Below are 25525 nucleotides of genomic sequence, written 5' to 3'. Positions count from 1 at the left end.
GTTAAATGCTTTCTTTTATAAAGGTTGCCTTGGTCATAGTGTCCCTTCGCAGCAATAGTACAGTGACTGAGACAAATGGTTAAAGCTTAGCTAGCACTTGTATGTACCAGACAAGATTCTATATTTCCATATAAATTCATCTGCTCTTCACAGCCAGATTGTCATCCTCACTTAATAAGAAAACGGAGACAATGGACTCTTGGGTAACTTGAATGTTTCTATCAAGTTTTTCTTTTGCTCTCATTCCCTCCCACGCCCTGGCCTCGGGGTGAAGCAAGGCGTGACAGTCCAAGTTCCCAAACTGTCATTCCTCATCCTGGACAGGCTGAAGGGGTGTGTGTGTGGGAGGGGGCGAGGCGAGTGGTGTCCGAGGGCGCATGCCCAAGGTAGACGGAGCGAGGCAGGGATTGGCGGAAGAAGGGCAACTAGGAGCGGAAGCCCCGCCCATCGCAGGCGAGACTTCCGGCTGTAACGGCTAGGCCCGGCTTCTGCTGACGGAGTTGACATCGCAGAGACCGGGATGGTGTTGCTCGAGAGCGAGCAGGTATCGGCTGCCCGGAGGGCCGGGGACTCACGCCAGTGGGGTCGGCTCGGGGCGCGCTTCCCCCTTTGCGGGCGGGCCGGGGCCGTGAGGCGGCGGGGCGGGGGCTGGAGGCCGCCTCACCGGGCCTGTTGTGTTGCAGTTCCTGACGGAGCTGACCAGGCTCTTCCAGAAGTGCCGATCGTCGGGCAGCGTGTTCATCACCCTGAAGAAGTGTAAGCAGCCCCCGGGGCCGCGCGGGAGGAGGCCTGGGAGCGGGCAGCCCGGGGGCCGCTAGGGCTCAGGGTCGCGGCGGTGCTAGGAAGTGTGCCTGGTGCGGTGGTCCCCCCGCACCCACTCACCGTGACAGTGGGGCCACGAGCGTGTCAGACGCCCCATTAGTGAGATCGAGGATGCCTTGGGGTCGCACTGTCCAGTCGTGGCTCCCGCCTTGGGCCATAGCTAAGCCACTTGGTGATGGCGAGTGTGGGGAGTTGAGAGCAGTGATGGTGGATTGGGTCCCCCCTGAAACCCGTCTCTGCGTTTTCCGCTTTGGACCCAGCAGCAACGCCTGTGGCGGCGGTGTTCACCAGGATGTATTATTATTATTATTATTATTATTATTATTATTATTATTATTATTATTATTATTTTACGCAGATGATGGTCGCACCAAACCTACTCCACGGAAGAGTTCTGTGGAGGGCCTCGAGCCCGCAGAAAACAAGTGTCTGCTGAGAGCCACGGATGGGAAAAGGAAGATCAGCACTGTGGTGAGCTGGAGTCTTTTCTGCTTTGTTTTCTTTTAAGTCTGTCTGGCCGTGAACTTAATCTTCTTCCAAATAGCCGAGGTACGGGTGCAACCTATCCCATGACCAGCTAGTGAGCTGAATTTTTTAAAAATACGGGGTCTTGCTGTGTAGTTCAGGCTGACTTTGAACCTGTGATCTAGGAAGATCACAGCAGGAGCTTCAGCCTGTGCCTGGGTCACGGGTGCATGTTATCAGCTGAGATAGGTACAATGATGATTTTGTGGGGCTACAGATGGATGCTAAGTCATCACCCTGTTACCGAGCCACACCACCAGCGCCCTGAACTGTATCTTAAAACTACATTAACCGATGAGGGGCGTGTCTGAATTAGGCTCCTCCTCCCTTTCATTTTTGGCCTGTCACGCCCAGGCTGTTTTGGGATCAGGACTCACTTTTTTTTTTTGGTGGAGGGGGTTGTTTCAGATGAGGTCTTGTGTAATTCAGGTTCATTATGTAACCTAGCATGGCCTAGCATAACCAACTCCCGACTCTGTTGCTTGTCTCCAAAGTGGTGGGATCACAAGGGTGCACCACCTTCCCAATTACTATATTTTGTAGTACAAATTATCCATAATAAACTTTTCTTTTTCTTTTTTGGTTTTTCGAGTCAGGGTTTCTCTGTGTAGCTTTGCGCCTTTCCTAAACTTACTCTATAGACCTGGCTGGCCTTGAACTCACAGAGTGCTGGGATTAAAGGCGTGTGCCACCACCGCCCGGCTCATAATAAACTTTTAAAACAAAGTAGAGGCCAAATGCTTGTTCTGCTAAAATTTCTATGCGAGTAAAATGAGTATATGGGTCCATTCTCCCAGCAGTTGCTATGAAGAATGATTGATGTATTTCTTTTCTGGGCTGGGCCTTCAGTAAATCATTTCTGGGTGTTAGATGACTTATCCACCTGCTTGTCTCCTGAGTGCTGGGATGAAAGGTGTGCCCCACCACTGCCCAGCTTGATGATTATTTTTAAGCTGATTTCCCCTTGTTTTTGTGGTTCACTTAGCAAACATGTAACTACAGGTTAGGCTTGATATTTGGAATTATAGTCCAGAACTGTGGTCTTTCTATGAGAGGTTGAATATGGCAAAACAAAGATTCCCTGATTCAAAGTGAATGCTACTTCATTCTACAGACTGTCTGTGATCACATTAGTTGAGGATACTCATGAAACTGCAGACAATAACTGATGTCTTCCTCTATGAGTTATCTTGAGAAGACTTTTTTTTTTTTTTTTTTTTGAGACAGGGTTTCTCTGTGTAGCTTTGTGCCTTTCCTGGATCTCGATCTGTAGACCAGGCTGGCCTCAAACTCACAGAGATCCGCCTGGCTCTGCCTCCCGAGTGCTGGGATTAAAGGCGTGCACCACCACCACCACCACCACCTCCACCACCTCGATTACCGCCGGCTTTGAGAAGACTTTTAAAGTAAAGCCAGTTCATGGGGCTGTCACAGATATGAACCTGAGGATTTTTCCTAGGTATTATTTCTTTTGTGACAGCTTGAATTGTGTCTATATCAGTCTGAAATAATGGAAAACAAGTTTTTTTTTTTTTTTTTTTTTTAAAGACAGGTTCTTGCTTATCTAGCCCATACTGGCTACTCATTATCCTCCAGCCCAAGCCTCCTGAGTGCTGGGACTCCAGGCCACTGCCATCATGCTCAGCTGAGGGAGTTGGTTTAATGTATTTTGCATAAAAAAATTCTCTTAGGATCCAAGGAAAAGTTCAGGGGCATCTGGATAAGGTTTTTTTTTTTTTTTCTACCTTAAATTTAAAGGCTGTCTTGCCATCTCTGCCTCACAATTGCTGGGATTGAGATTACCAGAGTGGGCTTGTCTGAGGGATTTTTAAGGGTGAATAGGTTTGGTGGGAGCCCACTTCTGCCTTCCCATCCTGGTGCAGCTCTCATGTGTGAAAAGGCACAGAGCTACTTTGCTTGTTGGCAGGGTCTCTGTGCAGCCCTGTAACTTGCTCTGTAGACCAGGCTGGTCTGGAACTCAGAGATCTGTCTCCAGAGTGCTGAGATCAAAAGGCATGTGTCCCACTGAACCTGGCCTAGGTGTTGTTTTGATGAAGCATTTTGAGATCCTATCTGGGTGAAAAAGGGCGTCTATGTCTAAGAGGTGATCTTTTTCCTTTCCAGGTGAGTTCCAAAGAAGTGAATAAGTTTCAGATGGTAAGTTCCATTTCCTTGTGTTCTTCATTCCTCCTCGAGATGAGTGGGCACTGGTCAGGGTGGGGACTGTCACTGTTCGCCTGCAGTGTTTTCTTCCTTTCAGTATTTAAGGCTAGTTTTGTCTTAAACTTCAGCTACACTCTATAATATTGTTGAATAGGAAGTTGCCTGAAGTTTTCCTTTTTTGCTTAAAAAGAGTGCAAAGCCTGCAGCTCCCTGTGGAGGAGTGTCTCAGGAGCTGCTAGCTGCTGAAGGGGTAAAAGCTTTCTGTAGAATACCAGTTCCCAGTGCAGGTGTCCCATGATGCCTGAGCATCTTAAGTGCACTGTGGAAAGTCAGCTGCTTCCCTAGTCTGTACCTTTTCCTGCTAAGTCCATGTTCTGGCTTCCAGGCTTATTCAAACCTCCTGAGAGCTAACATGGATGGGCTGAAGAAGAGGGACAAGAAGAACAAGAGTAAGAAGACCAAGCCAGCACAGTGACAGCCGTGGCCATTAGCAACAGCTGGAGGGCGGTTTCCTGTGCTTGCCGCTTTTGGCGCCCTCTGATGTAACTGTTTTCATGGAAGGGTCGGTCAAGAGAGAAGCTTGGCTGATCTTAGGGTAGTTGTGGTAAGAAGCCCGTCTGTCTTAGATCTTCACTGTATGGCTGCATATTCTTAGATTCCAGCCTTAAAGTGTCTGGTCATCTTTGAAGAGCTGTATGTCATTAAGTCCATCCACGCTAGCTGTTTCTTTGCCTACCCTGTTTCTGACAGTAACTACTAACTCTAGAATTAGTTACTAGACACAGTTGCTCAGTGGTTTGTTTTTTTGCCTTGTCTTTGAGAATACTGTAATAGAAATCTGACAGTTTTATTAAAAGTCATGTTATCCTATGGGTGGGTTTTGTACTTGGTTGTATAATTTTAAAAATTAATTACATTATTTTTATGTGTGCACACATAATCAACTTGTATGATTGGTTCTCTCCTACCGCATGGATCCTGGGATTGAACTCACGGTTGTTGGACTTGGCAGCAAGCATCTTTACCGCTGAGTCATCTCCCTGGACCTTGTTGTCTAATCTTAAGATTCTTTCAGCAAGTCTGAGTTCTCATACCAAACAGGAGTTCACTTAAGACAACAGAATAAATATTAGAGAATCAAGAATCAAGATTCTGCCTGGTGTGGTGGCACAAACCTGTAATCTCAATGGTCTGGAGGCAGGCTGAGTTGGAGGCCAGCCTGGGCTGCATAGTGAGACCCTGTTCTGTACTCCTACCCACAACTAAAGAGGCAAAACAGATCACAAGGGATGATTTTTGATCTCTCTGCCTTTTTATTCACTTGGAAAATGCTAGGGCATTTTCATGTGCTTAGTGTTTAGGAGTAAGGGAAGACAAAGGCTGATCTTCTCCAGCTCCATATAACCTCTAGTGTTGGCAGAATTGCAAGTGGAAAGCAGCATATATATATATTTATATATGAAAGCATTTATTATATCCAAAAAGATAAATTTATAATATACATGAAAAACCGACAAAGCTCAACTTTGTAGGACAGCTTATTAGAATTTTAAGTTAAAATAAGTTGAATGTACAACATTCCACTATTCCAGTATAAGCCCCTGTCCATTTGAACAATGCAGCAACAGTTCTCAAGGTCAAAACAGGATTCTGTAGTAGTCATCTCTGTAGCTGTACAGGAACAACACCGACACCCTGCAAAGGAACGGGACAGACAGACTGGTGGCAGACTCGACCAGTGGGTAGAGCACTGATACTCTGAAAACACTAGCTGAGTGTGATGGGAGACTGATGACTGGAAAGAGTGCCCAAGCTTGCCTGGAGCTGTGACTGACAGTTTGCAATTCAAGGTCTGATGCAGAAGACAGCCATTCACTACCAGCTTCCCTGACACCTTCAAGTTACATGAGAACATGAATGACTGGCATTTTTACATACACAGCAAAGGCCGTCACTTTTTTTTTTTTTAATGTCTTTTTGCTTTTTTGTGATAGAGCCTTGTGTAAGCCAGACTGGCTTCAATTTTGCCTTTAAGGTTAAGGATGACCTTAGATTCCTGATCTGTCTTCACTTCCCACGTGCTAGGATTATAGGTGTGCACCACCACCCCTGGCTTCTTTCTTTACACATTTTCTGGGGCTTGGGAGTTGGTAAAGGGCACGTCAAACATGCACTGAGTGTGGACTCCTAGAACCACCATTACAAGCTGGCCAGAATGGTGCATGCCTGTAACTCCAGCCTCAGACAGGGTGGAGACAGGTGGGTCCCTAAGCTCCTTGATACCAGTCAGCCTAGCTAATCCAGTGAGCTTCAGGTACGGAGAGACCCTACCTCAAAAAGAAAAGGGGGAGAGTGACATGAACCTCAGGCCGCCACATGCCACACACATTTCCTCTCCCCCCACGTGAAGTGAGGTGCCTGGATGGACCTTAATTGGGACAGCTACACTCAGGCCCACAGTGTTTTGTTATGGACAAGATTCTCACTGTGATTCATGATCTGAGTAGGATTACTGGCTTGTCAATCACACTTCTGAATTGTCAAACCTCAAAAGACAAACATGGCACTCGGACCCGTCCCTGCATTTTAACCACAAGAGACCTGCTGTCACTTACTTCTTTTCAACTTTGATGTTATAAATTTCATCACAGACGAGTTTGAGGTATCTCTGCTTTGGCAGGCGTGACAACAGCTGCTTCACAGTTGTGTTAAATGCCTGTTCATCAGCATCCCACTAGGAAAGATGAGAGATGACAGAGCAGAGCAGCAGGGTTATTGCCTGGCCTTTTCTGGGTCAGAAGAGTGGGTTCTTCCTTTGAAGCATTGATTTTCTTGAAGACCACAGGTGTAGAGGCTTCTTAACCTTGTCACAGGTGTGCTAATGTGACTTTAGGTTGCTTTTCCTGGATACTCTGTTTTAGGTGGGGATTGTTGCCTTTAATGTCTACTCACTGGACTGGATTACAAGTCAGCAAACTGCCATAGAGTGGTGTGTGCTCATTATTTGTATGATCAACAGGGAATGATGAGACAGTCTGACTCTGGCACTGTCTGGCCCTGAACTGAGGACCCTCCTGCTTCCAGTTCTTAGTGCACAGCTTATTTTATTTTTAATCTGTGACTAAACAGTATGGAAAGACAAAAAATTATTTGATGTGAAATGTTTTAAAAATTACCTGTAGCCTGTAATCTCTGCTCCTGGAAGGCTGAGGCAGGAGGATTACTACATTTCAAGGCCAACTTGGGTTAGGTGCTGATTTTTGTTAATGACACAAACTAACCTGGAAAGAGGGACCATCAGTAGAAGAACTGGCTCCAGCAGATTGGCCCCTGGAGCATCTGCTTGATTTATATGGGAGGGCCTAGCCCACTGTGGGTGGTGCTACCCTGGGCAGGTGGGCCTGAGCTACACCAGCAAGCCAATAGCAGCATTCCTCCATGGTTCTTTCCTGCCCTGGAGTTCCTGTCTTGGCTTCCCTCAATAATGGACTGTGTAGCCTGTAAGAGTTATGATAACCTTTTCATCCCTAATTGTTTTTGGTTGATGTTTTATCACAACTACAGAAATCTAACTGGGACAGGCTACCTGGTAAGATCTTGTTTCACAAAAAAATAAAACCACTCATAGCTATGGTTTTTTTACTTCAAATGGGAAACTTCAAATTTTTAAAAATTGGAAAAAAATGTATAGAAGTATAGACCTAAAAACAAACTAACTGAATCTTCAGTGTAGTTGTGCCTCCCTAGCTGGGTTGAAGGTTTGCTTGGGAAACGAACACATGGCGCTATGGGTAAGAACCTAGATTATACTAGTCCTCTAGGCTCCAGCCCTGGCTCTGATACTTTGTGGTTGTGTGATTCTGATTCAGGAATGCCTCTGACACCTACTAACAGAAAGACCAGTGTTACCAGCTAAATTCCCACTGCTGCCCATAATTACTAAGGAAATTTAAGACCTTTCCCAGTTTTCCTTGGACAAGACTGAAAGTCACAGTGCAGAACAGTTCCCATTGCTTACCTCTAATGATAAAAACTGTAAGATTGTTTCTTTGGGTAGATCCACCTGTTAATACACAGAAACATGTATCATTTACTGAGAACTCTTAAGCAGCACACAGACTAGGGACCATGTGTCACTGTGTGGATGATGTGAATAGGGCTGCTGTTGATGCTGTGAGTGTATGTGTGTGTGTGTGTGTGTGTGTGTGTGTGTGTGTGTGTGTGTGTGTGTGTGTACGCGCATGTGTTGTAGGCACACGTGCGTGTGTGAAGGCTCAAGGTTGATACTGGACTTATTTTCATCTGCTGTTCCATCTTTGTCTTTGAGGCAGTCTCAGTGAAGTCCAGAGCTGGCTGACGTGTCCAGTCTACAAGCCAACTTGCCGTGAGAATGCCGTCTCTGCCTTCTGAGGCTGGCATCGTAGGCATTTATGTGGGTTCAGGGATCTGAACTCTAGTCATCATGCTTGTGTGGTAAGTGCTTTACCATCCTCCCAGCCCCTAGAGCAGACTTCCGATGGACTGGGAACTAACAAGCACTTGAGGCTGGATTTCCAGATTTCACACCCATACCCTAGAGGTGCAGGCCCCACATGTGCTTGGTAAGGCCTGAATGTGAGTGCGGCCTTAAGAAAGAAGAAAAAGGAGAAACACCCCAACCACTTTCTTTCCCCGCAGCTCTGTCTAGTGTGAGGCTGCTTGTCACTCGCCTCAGGGACGGCCAGGTCTGACTCCAGATACAGCCGATAGCAAAGAAAGCCCTGAATTCTGGGGCCACACTAGACAATGCAGGCAGACGCCAGCTTCAAATTGTTAAAGAGAGTGACTTACAGCCAAAATTTCAATTTCACTGCTTTTCTGATGTAAATTGGCAAGGGTAGTCTGAAGTCGGGTTTGTACCTAATAAGGAAATGGAGTTCAGAGTGTTAAACCAAGTCATCTTATTCCCACTCCAGAAAACAGCAGGCAACAGTCTCCCAAACAGGACATAAGGATTGGATGTACGGTGAAGGGAGTTGGAGGTGACGGAGAGGTTGGCTTTAGGACTGGTTATGTTGCCCAGGTTAGCCTCACACTTGTGATCTTTCCAAGTAGCAGAGATCACACCACTACAACTGTTTTACAGATGTTCTTAACAGCTGTGCTGTGGTGGCGCACGCCTTTAATCCCAGCACTGGGGAGGCAGAGGCAGGTGGATCTCTGTGAGTTCTAGGACTTGAGCTTCCGCTAAAGCTTTATAGAGATATAAACAAAATGTAACACCTCAGATACTTTTGAACATAAAATACCACTTTTCAAACAAATTACTATTATTATTATTATTGAAAATAAAGTTGTCTGGGTGGTGGTGGTGCATGCCTTTAATCCCAACACTCAGGAGGCAGAGGCAGGAGGATCTATGTGAGTTTGAGGCCAGCCTAGTCTACAGAACAAGTTCCAGGACAGCCAAGGCTACAAGAGAAACCCTGTCTGAGAAAAAAACCAAAGGGGGAAAAAACAAACCAAAAAACCCCAAACAGCAACAACAAAACCCACAAATGCACTTACCATCCTCTCCCATTATGTTCCTGGCCACTCTTATCACTCACATTCAACACACTGAACTGCCATTCTGCCACTTTTCTCTTAACTGCACAGTGCACATGTGTCTAAGGTTACACACACACACACACACACACACACACACACACACACACACACACGGCCTTAGCACAGGCATACAGCAGACACCGAAACCATGTTCAGAATGAGAACCTCACTCTTGTGAGCGGCTAAAATGCTCTTCTTTAGAAGAGAAACAAGCCTCTCCAGCTGTCACGGGCCGTCTATTGACAGCCGCTGCTACACACTAACATCTTTGTGGACAGATGGCTGAATTACAGCACCAGAGACATTCTGCTGACATCTTCAGAGGCCGCCAGGTTAGCAAAGGGGAAGAAATCTTTCTATTTCCTTCCTGTTGCTTTCTTCTCTTATAGCTCTTATTAGAAAGCCGAGGACACAGGGCTGGAGAAGTAGCTCAGTGGTTAAGAACACTGGCTATTCTTCCAGAGGACCCAGGTTCAGTTCCTAGCACCCACACAGCCACTCAAAATCATCTGCAACTCCATTTCCAGGGGGATCTCATGTTCTCTTCTGGCCCCAAGGGCATGAAGCATACATGTGGTATACAACATACATGCAGGCAAACATCCATACACAAAATAAAAGCAAGCAAAAAAAGAAAAAAGAAAAGCCGAGGAAAGGTGGAGATGAGGTACCTGAATCTCGTGCCGCCTCCTGGTGCTAGCCGACAGCTTTTCTGGGGATAGAATACTCACGGTGGGGACTACCGTTGTTCCGTGGATTTCAAACAAACCTGAGGCAGAAAATTTCAAGTTACAGCCTTTATTTATCTGGGCCCAGTTTCTAGCCTATAAAGAGCAGTTCATTAGTGTACATCCAGTTATGATTCTAGGGGACAGATCCTGTCTGGGCCTTCTTTTGTCTCTTTGAGACAGGGTTTTGTTATATCTATTTATAGACCAGGTTGGCCTCAGGCTGCACCCTTTTGCCTCAGTCTCCCGAGTGCTTGAATTACAGGCATGTGCCACCCTGTCTGCTTGAGATACATTTCTTCAATCCCTTCTATGAGGAAAATGCCCACATTTCCTATACAGTAAGCCGAGTAAAATGAAGGGTAAATCACATGTATGGATGCAGCAGTGAGGCAGACTGGGATTGGAGGGTGTCCCGAGCCCAGGCTGCAGTCGTGTTTCCAGGACGCTGGGACACATCTCATGGGACACAACACTGTTGACATGTTCCTTTACAAGCTATTTTCAGTGTGAGACGGCGTCAGCCTTAGTTCCTAAGTGCTCAGTGCAGACAACATAGCATTCTCAACGCTCGGATTCCAATTAGTGATTATACCTGAAGCATTAGAAAACGACCCCTTCAGAGTTTGTGCAGCAAGATTATCAGAAGCTTCTCTAAAAACAAGCAAACACACAATTAGGAAACTGTCAATAGGCAGAAAGCATCTCAGATGAGGGTGCCCTCACAACGTGCTACCTTCCTACTAATGTAAAAATATGGTCCTCTTGGTTATTAGTTGGAGGAAAAACCAAAACAGCAGAAAATGCTCTTAGTGATCCTTTTGGTCACGAGCAAGTAAAAAAAATTAGGAAGAACGTGATTCAAGTTAACAAATGCCTAAGAAAACATTCTGATTCATTCAGCTGGGTCTGAAATCCAGGTTCCATATAGGCAGCTATTTTAGTAAAATGTAGTGAGTGTTCTTTCTGCTCAATCATAGTACAAAAATTCAAGTCCCAAGCTGACTTGAACTTATGATGTAGCAGAGGCTGACCTTGAACTCCTGACCTTCTAAGTGTTGGGATTACAGGCATATGTCAGGATTACAATACTTGGATCTGTTGTTTTGATATGAGAATGTATACAAGAGTTGCAAAGATATATCTAGAAGTAATTACAATTAAGCATCTTGTACAGTTTTCGAGACAGGGTTTCTGTACACAGATTGCATAGTTTTGGTTTAAGAAAGTAGGATTACATGATCTATCCTATTTATGGACGATCCTCCCACTAAAGCTTTACAGAGATATAAACAAAGTGCAACACCTCAGAGATTTTTGAACATAAAACACCACTTTTCAAACTAATTATTATTGTGGGTTTTTTTGTTTTGTTTTGAAAATAAAGTTGGCCAGGTGGTGGTGGGGCACACTTTTAATCCCAGCACTCGGGAGGCAGAGGCAGGTGGATCTCTGGAAGTTAGAGGCCAGCCTGGTCTACACAGGAAGTTCCAAGACAGCCAGGGCTACACAGAGAAACCTTGTCTCAAAAAACCAAAAAAAGAAAAAAAAAAAAAGTTGTTTTCCATGAAAATATGTTATCGAGGTCAGCATGACATGGGTTATTACTTTCATTTAAAATGATTAAGTATTTTTAAAAAATGTTTAAGTGTCAATTTCTAATGGATTTTGAAATTTTTGAGATGGGGTTTTAGGGTGTTGCTAAGTTCAGGCTGGCTTAAATTCACTTGGCAGCCCAGACTGGCCTTGAACTTGTGATCTTCCAGCCTCAGTCCGCTAAATGGTGGGAATCACGGACCTATGCCATCATTCCCACCTCAACTAGAATACACTGATGAATATAACCCACATATATTTCTGGGAGCTCCTCAAGCAATTGTGAGGGTACCAAAAGGTCTGACCCCCCGAGTCTGAGCAGTGGTGTCGTTTGTGTCTTGACAGAGGTTCTGACCCACACCACAAGAGGTGGTGCTGTCAACTGGGATGCAGCTGCTGAGTCCACACTTCCTTTCTTTTTAAAATTTTGTTTAGATGTATTTATATGTGAGTCTTTTGCCTGCACACACATATGTGCACCGTGTGTGCCTGGTGCCCTTGGAGGTCAGAAGAGGGTGTTGGATACCCTGGAATGGGCTGGAGTTATGGAAAGTTGTGAGTCACATGTGGGTGCTGGGACTTGAATCGGGATCCTCTACAAGAACAAGTGCTCTTAACCACTGAGCTATCTCTCTCCACTCCCCAATTACTTTTAGTTTTAATGATTTTACTTTGTTAAATTAATATCTAGGTGATTGGATCATGTGTATATGAGCTCTTTCCCCAGGATCTTTTGATTTGCATAGATAAAATACTGCCAAGAGTCACTCATTAAACAGACTGAATGAGATAGAGGCAGACAGATTTTGACCTTTTAAAATGATTTTTAAAAATTGTGAAAATACTACTGGTTTGATATAACTTAATGGTTTATAATATTTTGTATTAAACTATTATATTTTATTTTATATATTTATATAAAATTTATATATAAATAGAATGTATTTTAATTAATATAATACTAATGGTTTGATATAATTTAAATGTGTTTCCAAAAGTTTATATGCTGGCTGGCAGCTTGATCCCCAGAGTAGAGATATTGAGAGCTGGGGGCCTACTAGATAATAATTAGGACATAGATGCGTGGCCTTGGCCAAGATTAACAATGGTCCTACGAAGTGCTCACAAATTCAGTTTGTTATGAAGTGTTTGTTTTCTTCTGTCTATGGCTCTTTACTGTTCCTCCTCTCCGTCATGTTATGGCAAAGACAAAGGAGCCTTTACCAGAAGAAAAAGAGAGGGGTGGGGCCACCCAATCTGGGACTTTTGGCTTCATAGATTGTCAGCTAAATTACTTTCTTTTCTTCTTTTTTCTTTCTTTCTTTTTTTTTTTTTTTTTTTTTTTTGAGACAGGGTTTCTCTGTGTAGCCCTAGATGTCCTGGAACTCACTCTGTAGATTAGGCTGCTTTGAGCTCATAGAGATCTCTGCCTCCCGATTGCTGGGATTAAAGGTGTGTACTACCACCACCCAGCAACTTTGTTTTCCTTACCCAGGCTTGGGATTTCATTATGACAAGAAGCATCATACAGAAAAACAAATGTTGAAAGCAATATATGATGAGTCTTGTTCAAGTGACATAATTAAAATGTTGATTGAATTATTCAGAAGCAACAGAATGGTTTAAGTCAATCCTGATTCATCTGTATCTTACAAGAATCGGCTTTAAAACTCAATTTATGTAGGTTCTATGCAGGTAAGTGCAGTTAGTCTTCTGGGATTTGTTCTAAGTTACCTGATGTTCCTTTCGTCACTGACTTTGGTCCTCAGTTTCTGCATAACATGATCCACAAGATCCGATTCCAATACACGCTTCTCTGTTTGCCTCTCCTTCTCAAAGGACTTGACCTGGAAAAGAATGGCACAGTTATATGGAGGTTTCTGAAGCCAAAAGGGTGGCTCCTTGTGGCCTAGTGAGGGGACTGGGTCAACAGTTTGTAGTCAGTGGGTCTTAACTGGGGGTGGTTCTGTCCTGGAGGATATTTAGCAATTTTTTTAAAGTAGTACTTTTAAAAAGGTTATATATTTTGTGTGTGTGTGTGTGTATGTGTGTATGTATATGGGTGTATGCACGCCATGGTGTGTGTGTGTGTGTGTGTGTGTGTATATGGGTGTATGCACGCCATGGTGTGTGTGTGTGTGTGTGTGTGTGTGTGTGTATATGGGTGTATGCACGCCATGGTGTGTGTGTGTGTGTGTGTGTGTGGAAGTTAGAGGACAGCTTGCAGGAGTGGAGTTTCTCCTTTTACTGTGTGAATCTGAAGGTGGCAGGAGTGGAGGGAGGCTCCTTTTACTGTGTGAATCTGAAGGTGGCAGGAGTGGAGGGAGGCTCCTTTTACTGTGTGAGTCCTGGGGATGGAACTTAGGTCATTAGGTTTGGTGGTAAGCACTTGACTCACAGGCTCTGGAGATGCTTTTATGTCACAACTGTGGGGTGTTCCAGCATCTTAACATAGACTATAACAAGGTCAAGGTAGAGATGCAGCAGTAATGAGCCACATGGCTCCAAACATTAAGTGCTGTTGCTGAGACATATTGGTCTGCTTAGGAATGGTTAGAGATGAAAGAATGAAAACAAACAGCCAGGATGGACAGGTCCCATATTCCTCCACTGCTCTCTGAACACCCAGCCAACCCCCCTTACAAACCAGCCCCACTACCCCACTTTCACAGTGCCTGCTCTTTCCCATTCACACTTCCGGCCAGTGCCCAGCTGTGGCCTGGGCTAGCCTGATGCTGTCACATAGTTTTCAGTTCCCTCAGTCTGCCCAATAATATCCTGCAAGTAAACATTTTCAAATTCAGTTCTGATGTACCCTTTACCCAGACTTTTACTGGCTTCCCACTGGCTGCTAAATCACATCCAGACTCCTTGATCTAGCTATGACCATTCTCGCCTGCTGAAGTAAGTAGCCTTCATCCAAAACAGACTGTTAGGGCATAGTGGCACTCGTCCTTGGGCATGTCAGAGCAGCTGATACCTACTCAAGATGCTCACAGGTTTGGGGCTCACAGGGTGGACCTGTTCACATTGTCTCAGAAGGGTGCAGAGAGGGTCATCAGATTTCCACTTTCGATTTCCACCCCTCATCCAGCACATGCACTCTGTCCCAGTCGCACGTGCTCCTGGTTGCCAGAGTGTATAGAAGGTGGACTGGGGCTGGGCCTCCAGAGAAGCAGCTGTCCCGAGCTGTCACTCCTGCTGGGCTGGGCTTGATGCAGCTGCCTCTGAGCTACCCGTGCTTTTGTAAGCAATTTCAGTAAACTCACTGCTCCGCCAAGCTGGACTCAGGTAAAATAGTTTGTTTATTTGTTCTCTCTGAGGTATATGAGTACTTCTGTACAACTCCCTGGGAAAAGTCACACATCAGGGTAGAATCAGAATATTTTCTAAGGATGTGTCCCTATCTTTGAGACAACCTACTACTAAAAAACACCCCGTGACCTTTGCTGTGCCCTCTATCATAAGGCCCTTTAGCACACACCTATAGGCTGCCTGTCTGTGCATCTAGAAACCCCACCAGCACCTGAAGATGTCCCCACTACCTGCTACCACCTTCCAGGCTGAGAATGTTCTCTGCAGGATGCTGATTAGCATTTTCTAGCTCATAATCATGCAAAAAAGTTTTATGTCCCCCATAAAATATTTGCACATCCATGTTTATTACTTCCCTAAGCACAACAGCTAAAAAGTAGAACCAGCTGGGATTCCATTTCATCATCAGTAGCTGAATGGATAAAGAAAGTATGGTACATAACACACAAAGCCATTTTTTTTCCAGCTGTAATAGAAATGAAATCATGACATTTGTAAGAAAATGGATACAACCAGAAATTATGATGCTAAGCAAAATGAGCCAGACACAGAAAGACAAACGCTATGTGTGTTCTTTTATGTGGAATCTAGATTTGTGTGTGTGTGTGTGTGTGTGTGTGTACTCAGGCTCACACACATTTTTAGAAAGGGGAGACACGAGATCTTCGGGGGTGTGGGAAAAGGTAATGGAGTCCAAATGACATGAAAGCAAGAGGAAAGACTATTTGGAGGAAGGAAGGGGACCAAAGAGAAGAGGGTAGGGAGGTGGGGAGAGCCAGGTGGAAGGACACGAATAAAACCAAGTACGATGGCAAGAATGTACGAAAATGCCACTTTGAAACCCATCGTTTGTAAAGTTAGTTTAACAATAAAATGATCTGTGAAATTAATATGCTATGTTAAAATGAAGAAAGCGGGAAGACACAAATTACTAATATCAGGAACCAAAGAGGGAACATCCCCTCAGAGCTTAGAGACAGTGGAAAAAATAACCAAGGAATACCTGAGTGGTCACAAAGGAAACTATGATGGGAAAGATACAGTCCCTGGCTCATCCTGAAGGAGCCAGCTCAACCACTATGAATGTAGGCCCCTGTGGGCTTTGTTTACTTATTTTTTTTTTTAATTATGTGTATGTGTGTGTAGGTATGTGCATGTGAGTGCAGATTGCCTGCAGAGGCTGGAGGTATTAGATTCTCATGGAGCTGGAGTTACAGGTGGTTGAGTCCTGATGTGGGTGCTGGGAATCGAACCTAGGACCTCTGGAGGAGTATTATTATGTGCTTTTACCCACTGAGCTACCTCTTCAGCCTGGCCAGTGTGGTTTCATATGATCATACCACACATTTGAGGTGCAATTCTAATTCTAATCACATACAAACTCTTACAGAAAACACAAGTCCAATTCAATTTATAAGATTCTGCTATTAAAACCTGATAGCATTACAAGAGAAAATAAAGAGAATGAGGGATATAAAGGTCATTTTTTTTTCCTTTAAAAACAGTATTTAAAAAAGGTCATGAGGTGGTAGGTTTATGGACACTTTGTTAGGTAAAACAAAGTAAAATTGTTTAGGAAGAATCAGAAGACATGCTGGTGACAGGTACAGCTCTCCTAAGAGCAGAGCCCAGGGCTGGGGGATGTCTCAGGGGCTCGGCACACGGGCTGTTCTTGTAGAGGACCTGGGCTTGATTTCCATGTGCCAGCTCATTACCATCTGTAACTCCAGTTCTAGGGGATCTGATGTCCTCTTCCAGCCTCCGTGCGTACTGCCCACACACGCACGGTGCACAGACTTAAGATATTATCTATACTCTTCAGGAAGACAACCAGTCATGGTAGAGTTCAGAGCCAGAGGAGGAGACAGCATGCTCAAGCACACCAGATGCTCCACAAGTGGCACAGCTGGCGGAAAATGCTAGATTTCCATGGTCTCACTTGCGCGTGTGTGTGCAGTTTTACTGGGGAATGAATCAAGGGTCTCGCCCATGCTGGGCAAGTACTCGGCCATGGAGGTACATCTCCAGTCCTCCTACGATCGTTACCTTAACATGGCTTCCTTCTTTATCAGAGACCAGGGCCACATAGGTGATTTCATGATGTCTGCAGTACTCCTGTAACTCTTCTTGAGACTGAAACAAACAGTGAGACAAATGAACATGTGTGCCTGCAGTCCCTTCAGGCCATTAAGGACAAAGAACTACTGCTCCTATTGTAACCGCAAAGTGAGTTACTAAAACCGCTGACTTGAGGGGATATGGATGTTAGGGAGAGGGTACAGAATTCCAGGAAGGAATTTTCTTATGCTTTCTCTGCTCTCATGATTGTTCTGAAGGACAGCGAACGAGTAACGTAGTCGTGACAGGAAGAGATTTTCAATGGCTTCAAGTCTTAACAAAAGGTGCCAAGAACTGTAACACACACAGCCTTTTAGGAAAGCCAAGGCTTTAGGAAACAGTGAAAGGCAGAAAGCAGAATTAAACTGGGTGTTCTGGCTGTCGCCAGAGGAGGCTAAGAGGATGGGCTACACAGTGAGACCCTGTCTCACAAAACAAACAAAACGACAGAATACTTTTCTAACATGAAACAAGCAAACTGATGCTTTTTCTGTCACACGATTAAAAGCTGATGCTTGGCATTCTGACAACAGTTTTTATATGAACACACAGCGCAGCCGCAGAAGGCTGAGGGCCAGAGAGTTGGCCTGTCTGTGTTCCTGGTCATTGCAGAGCCCTGGGGTGCCATTAGTGTGGATAATCTACAAGTACCTCCCTCCACGATCTGTCGGTGATAGTGCAGACACTGGGTATCTGAAGGCCCCACCCCCAACGCTGCAGAGCAGGCCGGGGTTTGGGGTACCACTTTCCTTACCGCCACACCCACAGCAGGGACCAGGTCTACACACTGGACTTAAGACTTACAGAAATCCAGACACCCCAAGCCCAGAGTGCCCTCTGCAGTGAGCCAGCCATGGCCCCGTGCCGATGTCCGCATCCTAGTCCCTGGAACCTGTCAGTGCTTGCCCTGGGCCATCACAGAGCAAGACAGAGCCTCAGTGAAGAGGAAGCCTCGGAGAAGACGCCGCCGCCACACTGCTGAGTTTACAGGGAGGAAGGGACTGAGCCAATGCAGGAGGAAAAGGCAGGAACAGACCCATCCCTGGGCCTCAGGAGGGGCAAGCCCTGCCAATCCATCCTAACCCAGGCCGCTGACTTCCAGGAACCTAGGCAAACAAAACCGCTAAGGCCCCGGGTTTGTGGTCATCTGTGACAGTAGCAGTCAGAAGCTAACGCAGGAGGTAAACTCCATCTGATAGACTCGGTGTAGACTCACAGGCACATCCAGTCTTTCTTCTTTTTAAATGCATTTATATTTTTACTCATATGTGTGTATGTCTCTGTGTGTATATGCCTACATGTGTATAGGTACCTGCGGAGGCTAGAAGGGGTTGGACACCTGGAGCTGATGTAAACCACCTGACATGGTGCTGCTGGGAACAGAACTTGGGTCCTCTGGGAGAGCAGCAAGGGCTCTTGACCACTGAGGCCTCTGCAGCCCCTGTGTCCAACCTTCTGACACTGCGACGTGAGATTCCCAGAGGCAGAGAGATACGGGAGAGGGAACAAGATAGATGATGAAGATGGAAAACTTCTCTTTCTCACACTCCTGACCTGAGACAAAGACCTAAAGGCCTGGCAGGCTGCTGCTTCCACGAGAGGCCCCGCTATCATTAGACTGGTCTAAGGAGTTCAAGGCTAGACCAGGACACAGTTACCCCAAGTATTGGGCCTGTCAACTTCCCTGTCTTTGTTTAAACTGACCAACCCTAAATATGGGGACAAGGAGGGCTCAAAGACCCCTAAACTCCCAACCTACAAGGAGGCCAGACTTGAGGCTCTGAGTTGCTCTGTTGAGGGTCTGTCTCTCTTATGTGCCTTGCTGTGTCTGGGATTTTCCCGGCTGCTTCCGGTGTGCTGTTGTGATTTTCTGCCTTTAATTCTTTACCAATCTTGACCCCTAGACAGTACCATTATCATCTACAAAGCTCACCCTTGAGAAACGCCACTGAGTTACAAATAAGAAGTAACAACAAAAATCTCAGCGTTATAAGTAAGTTTAGGATTTTGGTTGGGCCCTGTGGTGCCATGTGGCCTTGGGGTGGACATGCCTGTGAAGGGCTGACTTATCCTCATAACGATTTGCTCTTCATTCACAACTTTCTGTCCCTTACCTGTGACCAGTCATACATGATCTCTGCAGTGATTCCCGCTGTCCAGAGTTTCTGGGTTAGGTTGATGGCTCTGGACATGGACATCTGGCCAACACTGACAACCAGAAGGTCACAGGAGCTTACTGTAACCTGATGAGAAACAGCAGTTACACCAGCGGGGGGGGACTGCAGCTGTAGGGGAGACAGCAGCACCCCAGAATTGTGAATAGCCACACAGTGCACAGATGGCTTTGGTTTAAAATGACATCATGAAAAACAGAAAAACGACACAGTTAAAAGAACTTTATATTCATTCTCTCTCTTTAACAGTCCTAGCTGTCCTGGAACTCACTTTGGAGACCAGGTTGCCCTCGAACTCATAGAGATCCTCCTGCCTCTGCCTCCCAAGTGCTGGGACTAAAGGTGCACGCCACCATGCCTGGCCAGCATTCATCTTTTAACACAGACATTATTTCAGCTGTCCTTCACCATTAGGAAGATATATATTTTTTCCCCTCTCCTGGAAAATGGATCTTGCCTGAAACAGGGGAAAGCCATTTTTTAGCTTTATAGACTATAGCTGGTTTTTTGAGCAAGAGAATTGACAAAAGTGTGTTAAGAACCAGAATATTTTATCTATACAGTGTATTACAGATGTGGAGAGAGGTGGGACAGGTGCCTGAATCAGCAGCAGCCAGAGGGTAGAGGACTAGCAGCTATGTGCTCTTGGTCCCCATGTCCTCAAAGAGATGCTTTTTTTCTATGCTAATGAGATGAACTGACACAGACGCCAGCCCTTGGGTAGACTGAGGCAGGATAAAGGGTTGGGGCCATCAGACACAGCTCCAGTGCCAGGGGTGGGGGGTGGGGGGGGGGGCTAAGTGGATCCCTGTCGACATAATCAATCCTGCTGTGCAATGGAGCCTCCACCAAGCCCCGAATGGCAAGGTTCAGAGTGCTTCCGAGTAGCGGAAGGAGGCTCCGGGAGGGCAGCCTCAGGCCAGCCTGTAGAGGTCCCCAGAGGAAGGTGCATCAGGCACGGCAAAGCAGCTCAGTGTCCCTTCCTGAAGAGCCTACACTGCCTTCCTCACGCCTCACTTTAATATCCTTTATATTAAACGGGTCAACACAGTGTGTCCTGAGTTCTGTCACTTGCTCTAAGAAACGGATCAAACCCAAGGAGGTTAATGAACGCTGAGCTACAGCGAGTCAGGTGCACAGACAGACAAACGGGGCTTTCAGCTGGCACTGGAAGTGGAAGGCAGACTTGGGGACCGAGCTCTCAACCTGTGGGTTCTGCCCTTGTCTCCAGGTGGGTGGCTAGAGTCACAAGTGAGGGAACCGTGCCCAGCTTTGTCTGCTACGGTGGTGCGCCTCACTTGTCATGTGGAGTATAGCTGGAGGCTGAGCTCCAAAGGGTAGCAGTCACACTGAGGCGTGCTGGAAAGCAGCGGGACTTACAGGCTCTTCTATGGTGAGGACTGCGGCGAATATCTTGTCTATGGCTATGCTGACGCCGACAGCAGTGGGGACTGGCCCCAGAGCCTGTGGCCCTCGGAACTTGGGAATCTGTGGATAGAACAGAGGGCTGGTTATAAAACAGAGACATATAATATGGGGAAGCAATGGTAAAAAAGCAAGCTCGCAAGAGCCTGGCGTGATGGTGCACGCCTGTGATCTCAGCACTCGGGGGCAGAGGCAGGAGGAAGAGCAAGGGTTCAAGACCAGCCTTAGGTACAGAGAGAGTCTGAGGCCAGCTTGGGCTCATGAGACACTGTATAAAAAACAAAAAAGCTCCCATAAACAAACAATAACAAAACAGACAAAACCAAAAAATCCCATAAATAAAACCAAGTTTTGTGTCGGTAATTAAAGGGTCCAACAACAACAAAAGTGGTGTGTGTGTGTGTATGTGCAGATGGAGAATTGAGTATGCAATCAAGTTCAGGAATATATTAACAAGTGCTTTGTCTAGATCTGCATGGTTCACTGTGCTACCACTAGCTACATGTAGCTACCGAGTATCTGAAATTTCCAAATTGAAATGTGCTGTGTGTCTAAAGTACATGCTTGCTGCAGAGACTCAGAATTTAAAAAAAAAACACACACACACAAGTTTTAGAAGTTTCAGTACCTGTTGAAATAATATTTAGGACATAACAGGCTAAATATAAAACTGTTAGTAAAATTAACCCTGCCCATCCCATTTATTTATTTATCCATCCATTCACTTATTTATTTATTGGTTTTTCAAGACAGGATTTCTCTGGGTAGCCTTGGCTGTCCTGGAACTAGCTCTGTAGACCAGGCTGGCCTCAAACTCACAGAGATCCTGCTGCTTCTGCCTCCAGAGTGCTTGGATTAAAGGCATGGGCTATAATTGCCCAGCTTCCAATCTCTGTTACTTAACATCACTAGGTAATTTAACATCACACATGTGGATTCTGGACTGTGATAGAGTGGAGTGCATCTCTCTACTGTTTCTACTGAGTACACTGAAAATCCTGACCATCATACAGCATCAAATGAGAAGATTCTGAGTGTGTAATGAACTCCTGTGTCTGATTGTGGCGGCGGCTATGGGAGTCTACATGATGAAACAGTGCAGAATAACTCAGTGTGCCCATTCCTACTTTTGACAGTCTATGCTAAGTGATATGGATTAGGGAAGGAAATGGGTAAAGGGTCCTGGAGACCTATTTGTACCATCTTTGCAGTTTCCTATAAGCCTCAAATTACTACTACTACTACTACTACTACTACTACTACTACTACTACTACTACTACCACCACCACCACTACTATTCTGTAGTGTGTGTACGTGTGGAGGTCAGAGGACAACTTTGTGGAGTCAGATCTCTCCTTCCAACTTTATGTGGATTGCAAGGATGGAACTCAGGTGACTGGACTACCATAGCAAGCACCTTTACCCATCTCACCAGCCCTACTGGTTTTTTATTGGCTTACATTCATTGTACCTAGTACTGCATTTCATAAGAACATTTCATACAACTATATAACATACTTTGACCATTCTCCTCACTCCCTTTGCCCTCCCACTCTCCCCTTTGCTTCCCTTCTCTCATCTATTTTCTGTTTTTTAAAGACAGAGTTTCATGTAGTCATGGTAACCCTGAGCTTGCCGTGTAGCTGAGTCTAGCTCAGTCCTGTTCCTGTCCTAAGTGCTAGCACCACACCAGGACATTCTGTTTTGTTTTTGAGACAGGTGTCCTTATATAGCTCTGGCTGGCCTGCAACTTGCTATGTAGCTCACATTGGTCTTGAATTTGCAGCAATCCTCCTGCCTCTGCCACCCAAGGGCTAGGATTACAGGTGTGCATCACCATGCTTAGCTCCACAGTCCATTCAGTATTCCTAGATGAATGCTAAGAGGGACTTGACAGGATTTACTGGTTTACCATTTGGCATCATAGTGAAAAAATTCAAAATAGTAAGTTGAAAACCAGAAGTAAGCCAGAGCTAGTCTATACACAAAGAACACGCTCTCACCAGCAGGTCATATCTGCCGCCAGCTGCAAGGATTTCAGGCACGGCCCTCTGCCTGCGTCTGCTGAATGCCAGGAACTGGAAGATGATGCCAGTGTGCTGCTGCACCTTGTAAACCAAGCCTAGGTTGATGGAGACCTGTGGAGGGAAGGGCAACACGCAGGGTCAGCAGCCTCAGTTGTGGAATGTGGAGTACAACTCTGTGTCAGTTATTCTGCATCAACAGAAACCTTTGGTGAGATTGGGCAAGAGCTATTTACTGGGGCCTGCCAAGCTCTCTGACAATAATCCCCTCTCCAAGGCACACACCACAGCGTGGGTGTGTGACAGAAACAGCGAGGCTTGCAAAGAAACCCCAAGCAGAGTTTTTCTGGAAAAATACAACACTAGCGTTAAGGAAATAACGCGCGCCCCCCCCCCCCCCCCAAGCTACTGTGAACACTGCAGGCCCGCACTGGCAGCGGCACAGAACAGCCGTCAAACCTGTAACTTCACGCCCAGCTTCTTCAGCAGCCCGACCACTTCCTCCAGGTCTTTTAAGCTATACTTCACCAGCTGGGCAACGCCTGTTTTCTGTTTTATGAGTGAGTTGATCGTTGGGGTTAGGTCTTGCAAATCCCCCTTCTGCTCGATGAACTTGTAGAGGCGACAGAGCTGGAAAGCAAAGAGGCCCCATCAACTGCTGCCCTGCAGAAGGACGGTGCACAGGATTTCCGCATGCTGCGGACACATGGAGCCTGGGCAGCCCCAGGACTTTGCGGTCAGGTGATCCCAGACTTTGCTACAATCCTAAAGATTATCTTTCCTCCAAAACCCCAGTGAGAAGCAGACCACAGAAGCGTGAGACATACAGTCCACTCCCTCGGTGGTGAGCACTGGCCAGTGAAGTGGCCCCGCCCCAGCAGAGCCTCTTGGGCATCATCCCCTGTAAACCTTGTTTCCCTTCACCTTCCTCATCCTCATCTCCATTACCACAGGGGCACAAACGAGACTGGCAGGCAGACTCGTTCAGATATTCAGAGTTAGCCAGAAATCCTCTCTTCTCCCTTTGCTAGAGTAATCCCTCCTGGGAGCCTGGGACTGCCTCCGCCTGCCGCCACCTGCAAAGCCTTTGCTCCCTCAGCTCATAGTGGATGTTAGATGCACACTATTTCCGTCACTGTCTGCTCCTGAGAAGACCAGTGCTGGGGATGGAGGACTGTGCCAGAGCACAGTGCCCAGCACACAGCAGAAGGAAGAGGGAGTAACTACGGACATGGTGCCAGAGAGAGAACTACCAGGAGCCGAGCTGGAAATAAGACCAAAATTATAGCTACGCTCCACTGCAGGCAGAATCGGGCCCACCTCTACACTGGTACACAAAACCCAGGAACTGAACAATGACTCAGCTTAATGCAGTCAGTTAAGTATAAGTCATTTGTACTTTAAAGCCCAGAGTTAGTTTCTTTCCTTTTCATCTACCTATCTATCACCTTCCTATCCTATCCTATCCTATCCTATCCTATCCTATCCTATCCTATCCTATCCTATCCTATCCTATCCTATCCTATGCTATCCTATGCTATCCTATCCTATCCTATCCTATCCTATCCTATCCTATCCTATCCTATCCTATCCTATCCTATCTATCCTATCCTATCCTATCCTATCTATCCTATCCTATCTATCCTATCCTATCTATCCTATCCTATCCTATCCTATCCTATCCTATCCTATCCTATCCTATCCTATCCTATCCTATCTATCCTATGCTATCCTATCTATCCTATCCTATCTATCCTGTCCTATCCTATCCTATCTATCCTATCCTATCCTATCCTATCCTATCCTATCCTATCTATCCTATCCTATCCTATCCTATCCTATCCTATCCTATCTATCCTATCCTATCCTATGCTATCCTATCCTATGCTATGCTATCCTATCCTATCCTATCTATCCTATCCTATCCTATCTATCCTATCCTATCCTATCCTATCCTATGCTATCCTATCCTATCCTATCTATCCTATCCTATCCTATGCTATCCTATCCTATCCTATGCTATCCTATCCTATCCTATCTATCCTATCCTATCCTATCCTATCTATCCTATCCTATCCTATCCTATCCTATCCTATCTATCCTATCCTATCCTATCCTATCCTATCCTATCCTATCTATCCTATGCTATCCTATCTATCCTATCCTATCTATCCTGTCCTATCCTATCTATCCTATCCTATCCTATCCTATCTATCCTATCCTATCCTATCTATCCTATCCTATCTATCCTATCCTATCCTATCCTATGCTATCCTATGCTATCCTATCCTATCTATCCTATCCTATCTATCCTATCCTATCCTATCCTATCCTATCCTATCCTATCCTATCTATCCTATCCTATCTATCCTATCCTATCTATCCTATCCTATCTATCCTATCCTATCCTATCCTATCTATCCTATCCTATCTATGCTATCCTATCCATCCTATCCTATCCTATCCTATCCTATCCTATCCTATCCTATCCTATCTATCCTATCCTATCTATGCTATCCTATCCATCCTATCCTATCCTATCCTATCCTATCCTATCCTATCCATCCTATCCTATCCTATCCTATCCTATCCTATCCTATCCTATCCTATCCTATCCTATGCTATCCTATCCTATCCTATCCTATCCTATCCTATCCTATCCATCCTATCCTATCCTATCTATCCTATCCTATCCTATCCTATCCTATCCTATCCTATCCTATCCTATCCTATCCTATCCTATGCTATCCTATCTATCCTATCCTATCCTATCCTATCCTATCCTATCCTATCCATCCTATCCTATCCTATCCTATCCTATCCTATGCTATCCTATCTATCCTATCCTATCTATCCTATCCTATCTATCCTATCCTATCCTATCTATCCTATCCTATCTATCCTATCCTATCCTATCCTATCCTATCCTATCCGTCCGTCCACCCACCCACCCACCCACCTATTTATAGCCCTGGAACTCACTTTATAGCCTGGAACTCCTTATGCAAACTCACAGAGATCTGCTCTGACTCTCGACTCTGCCTC

At 45.5% G+C, this 25525-nt stretch overlaps 2 protein-coding genes across 3 annotated transcripts in view; one reads left to right on the top strand and one right to left on the bottom strand.

The window, feature by feature from the left end:
- The first annotated feature begins 411 nt into the window (after positions 1–411).
- Srp14 (signal recognition particle 14) lies at positions 412–4380 on the top strand. The gene is made up of 5 exons (XM_052722759.1): positions 412–544; positions 684–756; positions 1181–1293; positions 3472–3504; positions 3896–4380. Exons 1-5 carry the CDS (start codon positions 521–523, stop codon positions 3983–3985), a joined length of 333 nt encoding a protein of 110 aa, XP_052578719.1. The 5' UTR covers positions 412–520; the 3' UTR covers positions 3986–4380.
- A 420-nt stretch (positions 4381–4800) lies between these two features.
- The window catches only part of Eif2ak4 (eukaryotic translation initiation factor 2 alpha kinase 4), a 90807-nt gene continuing 70082 nt past the window's right edge, over positions 4801–25525 (bottom strand). For both annotated transcript variants that reach the window (XM_052722757.1, XM_052722758.1), the window contains 12 exons: positions 22940–23110; positions 22460–22594; positions 20411–20518; positions 18971–19099; positions 16785–16871; positions 13158–13270; positions 10423–10481; positions 9771–9868; positions 8341–8409; positions 7529–7573; positions 6126–6244; positions 4801–5205 (listed from right to left, as the gene is read on the bottom strand). In XM_052722757.1, coding sequence (XP_052578717.1) covers positions 5148–5205; positions 6126–6244; positions 7529–7573; positions 8341–8409; positions 9771–9868; positions 10423–10481; positions 13158–13270; positions 16785–16871; positions 18971–19099; positions 20411–20518; positions 22460–22594; positions 22940–23110 — 1191 coding nt within the window. In that variant the 3' untranslated portion in view covers positions 4801–5147. The remainder of the gene's footprint in view (positions 5206–6125; positions 6245–7528; positions 7574–8340; positions 8410–9770; positions 9869–10422; positions 10482–13157; positions 13271–16784; positions 16872–18970; positions 19100–20410; positions 20519–22459; positions 22595–22939; positions 23111–25525) is intronic.

This window comes from Peromyscus californicus, unplaced genomic scaffold, assembly GCF_007827085.1.
Source record: "Peromyscus californicus insignis strain IS unplaced genomic scaffold, ASM782708v3 Scaffold_7__1_contigs__length_154581171, whole genome shotgun sequence".
Classification (NCBI taxonomy): domain Eukaryota; kingdom Metazoa; phylum Chordata; class Mammalia; order Rodentia; family Cricetidae; genus Peromyscus; species Peromyscus californicus.
Note: the sequence above shows the minus strand (reverse complement) of the source record. Positions and strands in the feature narration are given on the sequence as shown.

Excerpts from the sequence above, each read along its gene's own strand:
- Srp14 (XM_052722759.1), top strand. The coding sequence starts at position 521 with ATGGTGTTGCTCGAGAGCGAGCAG. Across the intron at positions 545-683 it reads TGTTGCTCGAGAGCGAGCAG|TTCCTGACGGAGCTGACCAG; the intron begins GTATCGGCTGCC and ends GTTGTGTTGCAG. Across the intron at positions 757-1,180 it reads GTTCATCACCCTGAAGAAGT|ATGATGGTCGCACCAAACCT; the intron begins GTAAGCAGCCCC and ends TATTTTACGCAG.